The sequence below is a fragment of the Choloepus didactylus genome, chromosome 3 (assembly GCF_015220235.1).
Source record: "Choloepus didactylus isolate mChoDid1 chromosome 3, mChoDid1.pri, whole genome shotgun sequence".
Classification (NCBI taxonomy): domain Eukaryota; kingdom Metazoa; phylum Chordata; class Mammalia; order Pilosa; family Megalonychidae; genus Choloepus; species Choloepus didactylus.
Genome location: NC_051309.1, coordinates 132,137,587 through 132,152,384, shown reverse-complemented (window position 1 = coordinate 132,152,384; position 14,798 = coordinate 132,137,587). Strand labels below are relative to the sequence as shown.

Here is a 14,798-nt window from a genome sequence, read left to right as displayed (position 1 = left end):
TCGTTTCATAAATGCTAGTAGAAGGCACAAGACTTCTGGGTTATAGACAAAGAATTTTATTACTCACAGCAATAGCAGTACTCAGATTACCATCATTTTCTTCTGCTGTTTCCTTGAGCCCCAGTTTCTACAGGATGATGTGGAGAAGGCTGATGTCTGCAGCCCATGGAGTGGGTTTTACTAGAGGAGAGGAGACCCAAGTTCGGGAACCCAAATCTTACAGTGTGCAGTCATCATGCCTTCTCTTTGCTCCATAGAGAGGCATTATCTTTCTCTTCCAAGGTTGTTCACTATAGGTACATCTTTAAAAGATAAATGGAACAAAGGCAGTCAGTACTCCTGCTTCCAAATATGCAAAAACAAATCCATGGAGAATTGTCACCCAACACTTCCTCTGCATAATCATATAATCTGAAATTGTATACTTTACTAAATATTAAAGTGCTAAGGAGCTGACATGGAGCATAGATAATAATTAGATTTACCATATTTGTGTTGTCGCCCATGATAATTATCTTCTATCTCTCACATCATATGGTGTTCACTATGTGACTGCACCTGTCTAGGCCTCAGTTTGATCATTTTTAAAATGAGAAAAATAATAGTACCTCCATTACAGGGTTGTTGCTAGCATTAGATAATGCATATAAAGCCCTTAGAAGAATGCCTGACATGTAGCATGTATATAAAAGAAGTTATTACTATTGTTGTTATTATCCCCAAATTTATCTCATTATTATTTGATATAGTTAATAAGAAAATTCTTCCCAAGGGCATTTAAGAATATTAGGAAAATTCCCTTAATCATAATTAGCTAGTTCTCTGACTCTCTTAATATCCCAAATATCCTGGGGTTTGGGGAAGCTTGTCCTGCCCAGTTGTACATGGCACTGTGCGATTGACAGGTTTATGAGCCCAAATGGAATCTAATGAGGTAGGACTGCTCTTGGGTGGTTCTAGGGTAAATAGGCCTGAATATCTCACACTCAAGTACTGCCATTGCATGTTTGCTCTAAGTTCCTAACAAATGCTGAAAGCCAAATTCTAACAGTCTCTAAGGAGACGTTTTTTTATTGTCTGGTCTCCTCTGTTCTCAGGAGGCAAAATGGTGGGACGCTAATTACAAAGAGGAGTAAACTGAATATGCTTTATTGTGCTGAAATAATAAGTATGCCTAAACAGGGGCGGCATATCAAAGTCTATTTAGATTTCCCATTTCTGTTGCCCCAGGACAAAGGAGGCACTGAGGGCATGTGAGTGGAGGTCCTGTCCATTTCAGTCCACCATGCCCCTATTTATTTAGAATATGATGGCTGAATTTTGGTTTTGATCCACGTGGCCATTTTTATAGATATAACCCTTGTCTGCAGTTAAGGAAGGTGCCTGAGCTCCCACCCTCCAACATCCCTGACTTTCCTTGGATTTCACCTTGACAATCATCTGAATGTCAGAGGGACTAGATTATTTAATGAAATTTAAGGAGGCTTGGCTTCATTCCTAAACTGCTCACTGGCTGGGAAGTGAAGCTTAGTATTCAGTCACAGAATAATCAGTCATTTTTTTAGAGTTCTGAGATCATCTGTCCAAACCCTTTAGAAAACTGAGATCACACATCTAGATAGGAGCTGAAATGAAAAGTCAAGTTACGTAACTCCCAGTCAAGTTTTCTTACAATTACAATGCAATTTAGAAATAAAGTTGGGAAATAAGAGCCTCTTGTAAGAAATTATTATAGCTTTCTTTAGAATCATTGTAGAGGATGAAAGTTTGGGCTCTGCAGTTAGACTCATTTGATTTATATCCTTTCTCTGCCCGTCTCATGTAAAAGAGGTTTATTCCTACATAAGAATAGCACCTATTTCATAGGGTTATTGTGAGGACTAAACATGATACGCATTAGTGAACTTAGCAAAGTGCTTTGCACACAGTAACTCCCAAACATTGCAGATATTTTGTATAGGAAACTGCAGACCACATGGCCGAAACATTGTTTTTAAAAAAAAAAGTTAATGAACTTTTTGGTCAGGCTCACTGATGAAACTACTTCTCACACCCTTATTAAAAAAGTTTATTCCTTTCAAAAGATATTTTTTAGCTACATAAACCTATTTTTGATAGCACTCAAAGGAAGATAAAATTAAAGTCAAATGATGATTTATGTAGAGGTGACCTAATAGCTACAGCAATAGCTATTTAAAAATAAAATCACATTTATCTCACCTACTTATATTATCACAAATATTTGAGTTTGGCTCTCTCACTATTAAAAGTACTTAAATATAAAAACACCATTATTTCTTTAATGCTTGAATTCCCTGAAGAATGTTAAGCCAAATAGGTAAGGGAAGACAATTCCTTACTTAGTTCTTTCTGTGAGGAGAAAATGTACCAAATCCTCAGGGGGAGCAAAACCTTTCACTAGTACTTGATGTGAGGGGAAAAAAAACTTGCCTAAGGGGGCTTCCTAGTGGGAAAACTGAAACATGCAGAAGACAGTGTCCTTGACAACATCCCCCAGCAGTGTGCAGTAGGGCGTGATCCATAGTTACCTTCAGGATCTTTGATAAATGTCAGTAACCAATGCCAAAACGTAATTCAGTGAAATACTCTGCTGGAGGTTAAGACAGATCATCCAAATATACAACCTTCCAATGGTCTGGCTTGATCTGAGAGTGGGATTCCAAGTTCAGTTTCTAATGTGGTCGAGTTTTATATGTCAATATTGTGTTGAAGAGTCTGGTAGATATCAACAAATAACTCGTCTGGTGATTTTGGACAAATTTCTTAACCTATGAGAGAGTTGCACTTTCTAATCTCTAAAAATTTATAATTTATGAAAATTGGACCTCAGAAATAAACATAATACTATATTTGTAGCATTATCTTTATTCACGTTTTTTTCAGAGTTCCCATACACTCCCCCTCACAAATTTTAATGAAGAATAAAAATAAGTGTGCTTTGATAATTTTCTGGCTCTCAGTGGATCTGCATGACTTACGTTAAATCTAATAGTTCAACTGTATCAACAATTAACAATTTGAGCAATGGTTCCAAACAATCATTGATATAACTTTTGTAGTCGGAGAACCTGAAATGACTCTAAATGATCCTTTTGGTACATACTTTGAGACGGTGATATAAAGTTACAGTGACCACATTGACTTCTGCCGTAACAAAGCAGGAATTTTGTCTGTGACTACCCAGGAAAGTTAGTGCACCAAGAGTCCTTTCATTTCAAAATCTTTCTGAAAAATTCTAGTGAATTAATTCTCAACCTCATGAAATAGTCTAAAAAAAAAGAAACAGGGAAATTGCTGTCAAGATCATGTGCCATGTACATGTATCCAAGATACGTGATACATTTATACGTTTCTGGCAAAACTAAAATTGTGTTAACCCTTTTGGACAATTTTCAACTTGCTCAAGTGTCTGCCTGCAGAGCTAATGTAAGCAAACCATTTCTTTTTCCCTAGGATGGTGATGCTTCACTGGTGTCTGCTGTGGCTGCTATTCCCACTCAGCTCAAGGATGCAGAAGTTACCTACTCGAGATGAGGAACTTTTTCAGATGCAGATCCGGGACAAAGCATTTTTTCATGATACCTCAGTAATTCCAGATGGAGCTGAGATTAGCAGTTATCTCTTTAGAGACACACCTAAAAGGTATTCTCCCTTCAGTACTTTTTGTAGCAATAAGCTCATAAAATATGCCTCCAAAAAAGAAAGTAATCTTTTGACTTCATTTAGATCATCTGTAAATCAACCTATGAAAAGCATTATCTACTTTCTCTAAGTAAGAAAAAAAATGGCAGTGCAGCTTTTAAGCATTAAATAAAGGGTATTTGACTCTTCCTGATTGCAGTCTCCCCTTGCGTGGAGGGAGCAATCATTGCATTTCTTATATTTTAGAGTAATTATTTCCTTATTCTCAGGACAGTTGGAAACGTGTAAGAAGGGATGTATAGGATTAAAATGAAATTTTTTTATTTTAAAATTACTTTATCAAATAAAAAAAAAATTCCAAACAAAATAAAGCAAAGCAATGGGAAAAACAAATATCCTGAAATAACTTCATTCCTTCATTATATTCCTACCGTACCAAAAGAAAATTAATGAACCATAACCACACCTGAATATTCCCATATTATTAAGGTCACCCCCAATATCTTGTCTGTTCTTATTAGATTATTTGAAATCTAATTTGAAATTATTTGATTACACACAGTTCTTCAAGGGTTTGCATTAAGTTTCATAAGGATAGTATTTCTTCAACCAATACGATCAGCTTCTGGGAGAATCAAACCAAGCAGTGATAAAAACTTACTATTAGGGTCAGCAATAATCATGCAACCTGGTTCTCTAAACCTCTTCCACTTAATGGCCCAATCATACCACCATCCGGCCAGTCTGTGTGATAACAGATGATCAGTTTTCATATTTTGACTGAACTGAAGTATTGTTTGGGTATCATTTCAACACTGCCCAAATGAAATTCCACCCCCCTTATTTGAATGCGTACAATACAGTAGTAACTGACTTGTCAGTAACACATAAAACAATTATGAGTCTTTAAAAGACATTCATAAAAGACATTTAAAATGCAAGGACTATACCAAAGGAACCTAATTTCCTAGTCTTTACTAAGCCTGAATCTGTGAAAAGAGGAAAGAGTATTTGAGACAGACCTAATATTTCAGATTAATTGTAAATATCACCTGAATCCTCACCAAAATTTTTGAGTGAAGTAGGTCAAATCATTTTTTTTCTTAAAAGGCACTTTGATTTCCCAAATGCACCGTGCACTGCTTTGTAGTGTTCTTTAAGTACAGCAGTCCACTTAGTCAGATAAATAGTTTATCCTCAGTCTTTGAAACTATCAAAATTTAAATGTTTTGCTTCTAACAATCGTTTTAAAAATTACATTTTTTTTTCCTTTTAAAACAACAACTTTTATTAAGGGACATTACAAAGCAATCAACACTTCCCCTACCCTCCATGCCTTTTTATTTTTTTTCATTTATTTTCCTTTTGCCTTTTTTTCCTGTAAATAATTACTGGAGCCCTTGGTATCCACAATGGGATGAATAGTTAACTTATACTAGCAAGTAAAGAGTTGGCAGCCACAAATAGGAATTGCATTTCTAGGAGTGAAACATGCAATTGGAAGCACACAGAGACGTTGTTGATGTTACAACTAAAGAGGAAATTCCAGATAAAGTTAAGCGGCAGCGAATAGAAAAAAAACAATTGAAAAATTCATTAATTATTCTTGTGTTTATGCATGAATTCCAAAGGCTCAATGGTTCACGATGTGTTTATTCCTCAACTTTGGCATTCTAATTTTGGGCTCTGTTTCTTAGTTATTCATTACATCTCTGGCTCCCTCACTAGCCAGTGAATATGTGCGCATAGATCATGTCCCTATCTTCTCTGGTTGCCAGTCTCTTCCACCAGTGCATAAATGTCTGCCAAATTGTTAAAGTTTATTCAGATTGTCTTTTCTCCCTAATCATAAGTGGTTCCATATGAAAATGTTGACTTTGAGGGACTCCCTGCTGTTTTACATGCATAATTACCTTGTGGAATGCAAGCATCATTTTATTTATTATTGGTTGCTTATGGCCTATATTTAAGTTATTAAGACACAGTTGCTTACTATGGAAAATAACCTACTTATTGGTTTGAAATGAGAACAGGAGGTAATAGATGAACTTGTACATGGTTCAGTTCTGCTTTGATGCTGGTTGGCTTTGCTAGCCTCATAAAACCAAAAAACAAATGAAAAACAAGAAGTTTTGAACACATTTCTTTTCTTATGTGCATGATACTAAATAAACTATTTTGTTGTACTTATTTCTTTGTAATATAGATAGGTTCAGTAGTGTTTACTGTGATTAATATTTCCCATGCTACCTGGCCAAAGGAACAAAATTCCTATTCTTCAAAATGTAGACTGAATTGAAAATTCAGCCCTCTGAAACCTCTTTTTAGGGATGCTTAGGATACATAAAACTTTTTCCTTACAGTAAACAATTCTGTCATCTAGTTATTGTTTTAGGATGATTGCCTGACTTTACTATTTTATGAATGAATTGTCTACTTTATTCATCCTCTCACTATCCTACCCCCACCCTCCATCTTCAAATTCATTTTTTGAATTGTGATGGGAAAAATTGTTTATGTTTCCTCTCAGATTCTGTATCTTCAGACAGAAATAGACACTAGTTGTAAGCATCCTCAGGTTAGACCAGTAAGGTTCATGTTAAGATTCTTGGGTTTTATTTGTTAATTACTAATTCATTCATTCAAAAATATTTATCAAGAAATCTGTGCTAAATGCTAGGACAATGACATGGAAATGAACCTTAAGTGCATCCTTATGGGGAAGATGATATAAATCAAATAAAAACATAAGAATACAGTAAAAATTGCAATAAGAGCTTAGAGTGAAAAGTACAGGACACTCTGATTGCCTATAAGAGAACCTGATCCAGAATGAAGAGTAAGAAAAGGGATCCCTGGAGAAGTAACATTTAAATTTGAATAGGTGGTAACTAAGCAGAGGGGGAGAAGGCCTGAGTTTCAGGCCAAGTAAACAACATCCCAAAAGCTCTAATATGGGGTGGAGTTTGGGAACCTAGAGAACATCTACGTGGTGGTTACAGCCCTACAAGAAGCTGGAGAAGTAGGCAGGGGCCACATCACTGAGGGAGTTTTAAGCTGTGTGAGGAATTAAGAACTTTATTCCCCAAACAACCTAAAGCCATTAAGGGGTTCTAAGTTGGAAATCACATAATAAATTTGCTTTTATGAAAGGTCATCACTCATGCTGCAATGTAAAGAATGATTTGGAGGTGGTAAAGTAGATTTGTGGGAAAAAGCCTTTCATGAATTCATTCAACAAATATTTATTAAGAATTATTTTGGTCTCTGAGTCTATATCCAATGAACAAAATCTTTTCCCTCCTGGGGATATCATTCTAGGTGGGGGAGATGGAAAAGTCAAAAAGTAAACAAAGAAACATATCATATGTCAGGTAACAATAAATACTTTGAAGGAAAATGAAGTGGCGTAAAAGAGACCTTTGTGGGTAGAAAGGTGATATTTTAATGAGGAGTCAGAGTAGGTCTATGACAAGAAGGTGCTTGAGTAGAGAGCTGAAGGAAGTGACAGAGCAAGCAAGGTCAATATCTGAGGGAAGAGTGTCTCAAGTAAAGGAACAGCAAATGCAGAGGCCCTGAGGCAAGAGTTATGCGAAATATGTCCCAAGAACAGCAAGGAGCTTAGTGAGGGGAAGAGGGCAGGAGGAGAAGAGTTCAGAGATTTGGTTGGGGGTCCAAAGATGATCTTGTAAAACATTAGAAGCTCTATGGCTTTTACTCTGGATGAAATAAGAAGCTCTTGGGGGGTTTTGAGCCAGGGGGAGTGGTATGTTCTGACTTATATTTAAAAGGATCAGTCTGCCTGGAAGAGGGTCAAGGATGGAAGCAGGGAGACCAGCCAGGAAGCTATTGCAACACTCAAGCACGAGATATTGGTGGCTTAGATCATGTGGTAACAGGTAAAGTGGTACAAAGGGTAGGTTCTGGATATATTTTAAAAGTGGAGTCTAAAGTGCCTGCTGATTCATCAGATGTGGAGTAGAAGAGAAAGAAAAAGTTGAGAATGACTCTACGTGTTTGGCTTGAGCAACTGGAAGGGTGGAGTTGTCATTTGCTGAGAAGAAATAGACTGCAGGAAGAAACTAATTCCTAGGGGAGAATCCTAAGTTCAGATTGGATATCTGAAGTGTGAAATTCCCCTTAATATACAAGCGAAGATGGCAAGAAGGTAGTTGGACATACGCATCTGGAATTTAGGCAAGAGTTCAGAGCTTTAAATTTAGGAGTTAACACACAGGAGGTTTAAAGCCTTTACATAGGGAGTGAAAGCAGGTAGAAAAGAGATGACCAAGCACAGGTCCCTGGTTCACTCCAGCGTATAGAGTTTGGGTAGGTGAGAATGAATGGGCAGAGGAGATTGACAAGGTAGAAGGGTTTATGTTGACCAGGTTGGAGAGAAAAGACAAGCAAGAGATACTCAGGAGATATAATCTACAGGAGTTTTTTGCCATGGAACCAGTGAGTGACTCTGGGCTTGCTAGAACTGAAATTGCTGCTTCCTCAAGATCATAGGCTTTGAAAGATAATTAAATTAAATCATCTGAGTATTTAAAATAAGAATATATAGCATTGTTTTATATTCCTTCAAAAGTCTTTTGAGGAATAAAAAAAGTCTGAGGGGAAAGCATAAAGTGGACATATTTTGATTTTCCTAAATTTCATTTTTGATTCATTAAGTTATTTAATTCAACAGAAAACCTTGGTGATAGATGACATAGAAATGTGTCTAAATTCTGACTTATACAGTGATCTTTACTTTTATGAAAATATTTCTCAAATCATTCAAATTTCAATCCCAAAAGATATGGAATAGTAAAACTGTGACTAAAAGTCACCCATACAGTCTTGTAGTCTATTAGTATCTAAGATTGCTAGCATTTTGCAGTGTAGAAATATGAATACAGTGTCATTTTGCCAGAAACCAACACTTGTATTTTAGAACTAGGTTGTTGTGAAAATGATTGCTTGATATGGTGACTGCTTACAGCACCCTCCAAGGATGACTTATAAATTATTATTTATCACCAAATTTATGGAAAACAGCACCTGTAGGGCAAGATACCTGTAAATTCTGCTGAGTTGTGACTGACTTTGCAAAAGCAGGACTTGTGTTATATAGCACCAAAACTCAGATAAATGTTGGTTCTTAACTCAAAATAATTTAGGTTCAATGTCTTTATTGTTTCATTCTCCATCTTCACCTGAGCATCTTTGTGTTGATGGTAAATCTGGTTGCAGACCCTTGGACTATTGAAACTCCACAATTAATGCAGTAAATGTCACCTCTTAAGTCAAATAGCTGGTTTTATTCTTTGTCAAATAAATAAAAACTAAAACCACATGATTTTTTCATTAAGTCTTGATTTGAAGAATTAGAATGAATTTGTCCACTTACCCACAGGTATTTCTTTGTGGTTGAAGAAGACAATACTCCATTATCAGTCACAGTGACTCCCTGCGATGCGCCTTTAGAATGGAAGCTGAGCCTCCAAGAGCTGCCTGAGGAGGCCAGTGGAGAAGGCTCAGGTAAGAAGGAGGGTGGCTCTGATGCAGACTTCTGAATGGATGGTTATAAGGCTTGGGAAACCTACAGCCTTCTGTTAGTGAGAAAAACCAGCAAAGATGCTCAGGTGAAGATGGAGATTTTGCAATTGAGATAAGGAAAACGGGGGAGTGTTATCAGATGACAGTGTCTTGGTAAAATCGAAGGTCAAAAAGAGAGAGAGACGTGGGGCCTCCTGAAGGATTGAGAAAAGAGAGGTTTGGAATAGAATCTTTGCCTGTGGTTTGTAGTCTTGCTTGAACATTGGAATCACCTGAGGGCTTTAAAAAAATACCAGTAACTGAGTCCCATCCTTAGCGATTCTGATTTAGTGCTTGGGGTATGGCCTGGGAATCGGGAGTTCTTGAAACTCCCCAGGTGATTATAGTATGCAGCCAAGGTTAAGAACCACTGAACTATGGGGAATAAGGGACAGAAACAAAGAGATGAGCAGACAAACCTTGAATAGCAGTAAAAGGCCAGTGTGAGAAAATGTCAGTAGGAGAATGGATTAGATATTTAAAGAAGATGCAGAGGATAAAAACCAAATAAGATACATGGAAATGAGAAGAGTCTGTGTGAGGTTCTGGAGTGATGTCGGTCCCCTTAGACAATGAGGCACCAGAGCTTAAAAGGTGAAGCTTGATTACTGTTGCCATGCAAAGGATGCTATCAAGCTGTAATATTTACATGGATGAGGAAATACTGTGATTAGGAAAATATTGGAAGTGTGTATGTGGAATGATGAGATTTAAGATACAGAATAAGAATTCTGATGTTAACATAGACATGTAGTGATTGTGTTAATTTCACATTCATGGGAATATGAAATTCTACATACCACACTCTCACTCTGTAGTGACAAGCTGGAAGAGGTTCATTCCCCCTCTATCCAGTCCTTCACCAGATCCTGTACATCATCTACGCACCAATATCTCTATAACAAAAAATAGAAAAAAATTAGCTTGGTCTCAATACTTTCTTTTTATTGCTCTTAGGTACATGTCCTATACATTGAAGTATTCTTACTGGTGCTAAACCCTTTCTGACTTTACAATAGGAACTTAGTATTTTGAGGTTTATAGCTATATCCTAGGACATTGACTCTCAAAATAATTTTTCATTGGCCTAATCTCAAATTTGTATAAACAAAAGTGGGTAGGAAAATTGGTGTCAGTTAGTAAAAACAAATGAGGAAAAATATATCAAAACAGTGAATTAGCAGCAGCAAATTTTTAGGACAGCACACTATTGCACTGATTCTGCAGGGGCTCCATGCCGGCTCCCGTGAATTCCAATGAGAGTCCTGGGTTTTGCACACTTTAGATATATATAGATGGCTGAAAGTGTGTTGGCCATTGTTAAATGAGAACATGATTTCCACAGAGAACACAGAGAAATTAAGAGAGAGCAATAGAGGGAAATTAGCATCCTTGTGGATGTAAAGAAGGAAATCAAATCCCTAGAAAAATCAAACGTGACTTCAAGTCAAACCTAGTTGCTGAAATGTAGTAAATTGAAATAAGCTATATGAGATCCAAACTTTGACTAACCCATTTATAATGTAGTATTTATACCTGGATTCTGTTCCAAAGAATTTGGAGCTCTCTTTTTCAAGCTACTTCCATCTATATTAAATTTAGATTGTTGCCTCATACCATTCATCAAAATAAATTTAAATGGATTATAGATTTGAATGTAAGAAAAATATCATAGAACAAGCAGAAAAAAATATAAGTATGTATCATGTTTCAAAGGATAGAGGACTTTCTAACCTTAAAGTTCATGAGAAAAATTACAAAGAATAAAAAAGCAGTTAATTGTACTGCATAAAAATTTTTTTTTTTTGGTATCCTCAAAAAGCATAAGCAAAATTGAAAGGTAAATAACAAGCTGAGGGGAAAAAGTCAAGCAAATAGCTTTAGGGGATAAAGTAATAAGAAAAACCCCAGAAAGGTCAATGGATATGTGCAGGTGATTCACAAAGGCAGGGAAATAAACTATCTTAATCAAAATAAAAAAAAAAAAAATCTTGATTACTAATCAAAGAGATAAAACTTTAAAACCACAATAATACCAATTTGTATATTCTGTGTTTTAATGAGCTTGTCCAGCCCTGCTACCAATAGTGAAATTAATGAAATTGATGACCATCAAAATGCAAACTGGTAAAATTTTTTTGGAAAGCAGTTTGGCAGTGGGGATTAGCAATTTCTGAAAGTTTTACAGTCTTTGATCTAAAAATTCTGTTACTTGCACTCTACCCTGAAGAAATAATTTAAATGCCGAAAAAAAAAAAAACCTTTATACATATATAAGAGTATTTTTTATAATAGTGGAATATTGACCAACAGTATTATTTTTGTGTTTTAATATTAAGAAAAACAGGATTCAGAAATAGAGATTTGTTGAGGTAAATATATATACAAGAATAAATGCTATTAAGTCACAGAGAAAAATGAAAGAGAATAATGTCAACTGCATAAAACAGAAAAGACTAGATGGAAATAGACCAAAACATTAATAAAGAGCTCTTTCTCTATAGTGAATTAATGGATGGTGTTTTTAACATGTTGTTTTTCTCTACTTCCCCATTTTCCTAATATGAATATGTATTATTTTTACAATGAAGAAAAAAATAAATAAATTTGAAAACGTAATGTAAGGCTGGCGAGCCACTGTCTATGCCCTAATGTATAGCCTGTGGCTCTCTTGTAACTTCCAGGTGACCCAGAACCTCTTGAGCAGCAGAAGCAGCAGATCATTAATGAGGAGGGCACAGAGCTATTTTCCTACAAAGGCAATGATGTTGAGTATTTTATATCTTCCAGTTCTCCATCTGGTTTATATCAGTTGGAGCTTCTTTCAACAGAGAAGGATACACATTTCAAAGTATATGCCACTACAACTCCAGAGTCGGATCAGCCATACCCTGAATTACCTTATGACCCAAGAGTAGACGTTACCTCTTTGGGACGTACCACAATCACTTTGGCCTGGAAACCAAGCCCCACGGCCTCTTGGCTGAAACAACCCATTCAGTACTGTGTGGTCATCAACAAAGAGCACAATTTTAAAAGCCTCTGTGCAGTGGAAGCAAAATTGAGTGCGGATGATGCTTTTATGATGGCGCCAAAACCTGGCCTGGACTTCAGCCCCTTTGACTTTGCCCACTTTGGATTTCCTTCAGATAATTCAGGCAAAGAGCCCCGATTCCTAGCAAAGCCTTCTCCAAAACTGGGGCGCCAGGTCTACTCAAGGCCCAAGGTTGACATCCAGAAAATGTGCATAGGGAACAAGAACATCTTCACTGTCTCTGATCTGAAACCCGACACGCAGTACTACTTTGACGTCTTTGTGGTCAACATCGATAGCAACATGAGCACCGCATACGTAGGCACCTTTGCCAGGACCAAGGAAGAAGCTAAACAGAAGACAGTCGAACTTAAAGACGGGAAAATTACAGATGTGTTTGTTAAAAGGAAGGGAGCGAAGTTTCTACGGTTTGCTCCAGTCTCTTCTCACCAAAAAGTTACCTTCTTTATTCACTCCTGTCTGGACACTGTCCAAATCCAAGTGAGAAGAGATGGGAAACTTCTGCTGTCTCAGAACGTGGAAGGCATTCGGCAGTTCCAGCTTAGAGGAAAACCTAAAGCAAAATATCTCATTAAGCTGAAAGGAAACAAGAAGGGAGCCTCACTGTTGAAAATACTAGCTACCACGAGGCCTAGTAAGCAGGCGTTTCCCTCTCTTCCTGAAGACACAAGGATCAAAGCCTTTGACAAGCTCCGCACCTGTTCTTCAGCCACCGTGGCTTGGCTAGGCACTCAGGAAAGGAACAAGTTTTGCATCTACAAAAAAGAAGTGGAGGATAACTACAATGAAGACCAGAAGAAGAGAGAACAAAACCAATGCCTAGGACCAGATACAAGGAAGAAATCAGAAAAAGTCCTCTGTAAATACTTCCACAGTCAAAACCTGCAAAAGGCAGTGACCACAGAAACAATTAATGGTCTTCAGCCTGGCAAATCTTACCTGCTGGATGTTTATGTCATTGGACATGGGGGGCACTCAGTGAAGTATCAGAGTAAAGTCGTGAAAACCAGGAAGATCTGTTAGTTACCTTGTATAGAGATATATTATGTAGAACTCTGGGAGAGACAGTAAATCACTTTAAGTACAAACTGGCTACTCCGACAGCTGAGAGAAGATGTGACCTGTACTTGTGCTATATAAGGAAAGGTACCAACTTGCGTATATTTATGTTTATATAACTAATTGTCGGACAAGACTTGACCTAGTGTGCCGATGCTACCTAGTGTGCATCTGATGCCCAGCTGATGTCAAAGGTAGAGAACCTCTTGAGGGAACTGTCATCCCTTGCTTTGACCATTGCATGAACTGCTTCTAAATTATTTTATAACCTAAAAATTTAAAATATGCCATTCATTGCACACACCCACAAATACAAATCATTCCTCTCTATAGATGCTAGGAGATATATATATATATATATAAATTATTTTATAAAGTCTTGTCTTAAATATCAGTGTTTCTATGATTGTAAACTATTACATTCTTTTCCTGTTAAGGCACAAATCTAATCTAAGTATTATTAAGTGGACAGCCCTCTAGACAGTTATATTGCTATTGTAAATTCTTATTTGTTGAGTAAAATGTTTAAATACTGTATGTATCCCATGTACAAAAAAGTTGACATACATTATATCCATGTACATAAAATTAAAGATATTAGATTATATACTGATCATTTTCTCAAGCAGCTACTTTGGTGTGTTCAATTTCTATTCTGTCCCTAAAACTGTGCCTTTATGTAATTTGGCACCAAAATTGACATTTTTTTTTGTTTTTTGATACTCAAAAAGGTATTCTCTAAAGTTACTATGGCATTAGATAAGTTGTTAAGGTTTGTATTTTGACATTGAAAAGGAGCCAGCTGTTGTGACAGTTGAGACAACTGCCATGGACTTGTCTTACAAGAATAGGACAAGACAAATATTGCAGCTCAACAAATATTACACAAATTGTCCTTGATGACCTAAAATATATCATATTTTAAGCATCCGTTTTAAGTAGAAAATTTGGCTCTTCTAAGTATTTTCCATCTGCTTGAAAATTAGCAAAATATTTTAATTTCTAGATGAAGCATCTTGACAACCACCAGTTACAACTGTGGCTGCAACAAGGGAACCACAGAAGCTGCTGTTTTGTGACATTAACCATCTGCTACTTTTTTTTTTAATTCAGTTTTATTGAGATATATTCACATGTCATACAACCATCTGTGGTGTACAATCAGCTGTTCACAGTACCATCATATAGTTGTGCATTCATCACCCCAATCTATTTTTTGAACATTTTTCCTTACACCAGAAAAAGTAAAAATAAGAATAAAAAAAAAAGTAAAAAAGAACACCCAAATCATCCCCCCACCCTATTTTTCATTTAGTTTTTGTCCCCATTTTTCTACTCATCCATCCATACACTGGATAAAGGGAGTGTGATCTACAAGGTTTTCACAATCACGCTGTCACCCCTTATAAGCTACATTGTTATACCATCGCCTTCAAGA

The 14,798-nt window shown here is 36.5% G+C and overlaps 1 protein-coding gene across 3 annotated transcripts in view; it reads left to right on the top strand.

Annotated features, from left to right (window-relative positions):
- Positions 1-14,508, top strand: part of NDNF (neuron derived neurotrophic factor) — a 40,196-nt gene extending 25,688 nt beyond the window's left edge. For all 3 annotated transcript variants that reach the window (XM_037830569.1, XM_037830567.1, XM_037830570.1), the window contains exons 2-4: positions 3,475-3,663; positions 9,065-9,189; positions 11,931-14,508. In XM_037830569.1, the coding sequence (XP_037686497.1) occupies positions 3,476-3,663; positions 9,065-9,189; positions 11,931-13,324 (1,707 nt within the window). In that variant the 5' untranslated portion in view covers position 3,475 and the 3' untranslated portion in view covers positions 13,325-14,508. The remainder of the gene's footprint in view (positions 1-3,474; positions 3,664-9,064; positions 9,190-11,930) is intronic.
- Positions 14,509-14,798: the final 290 nt, after the last annotated feature.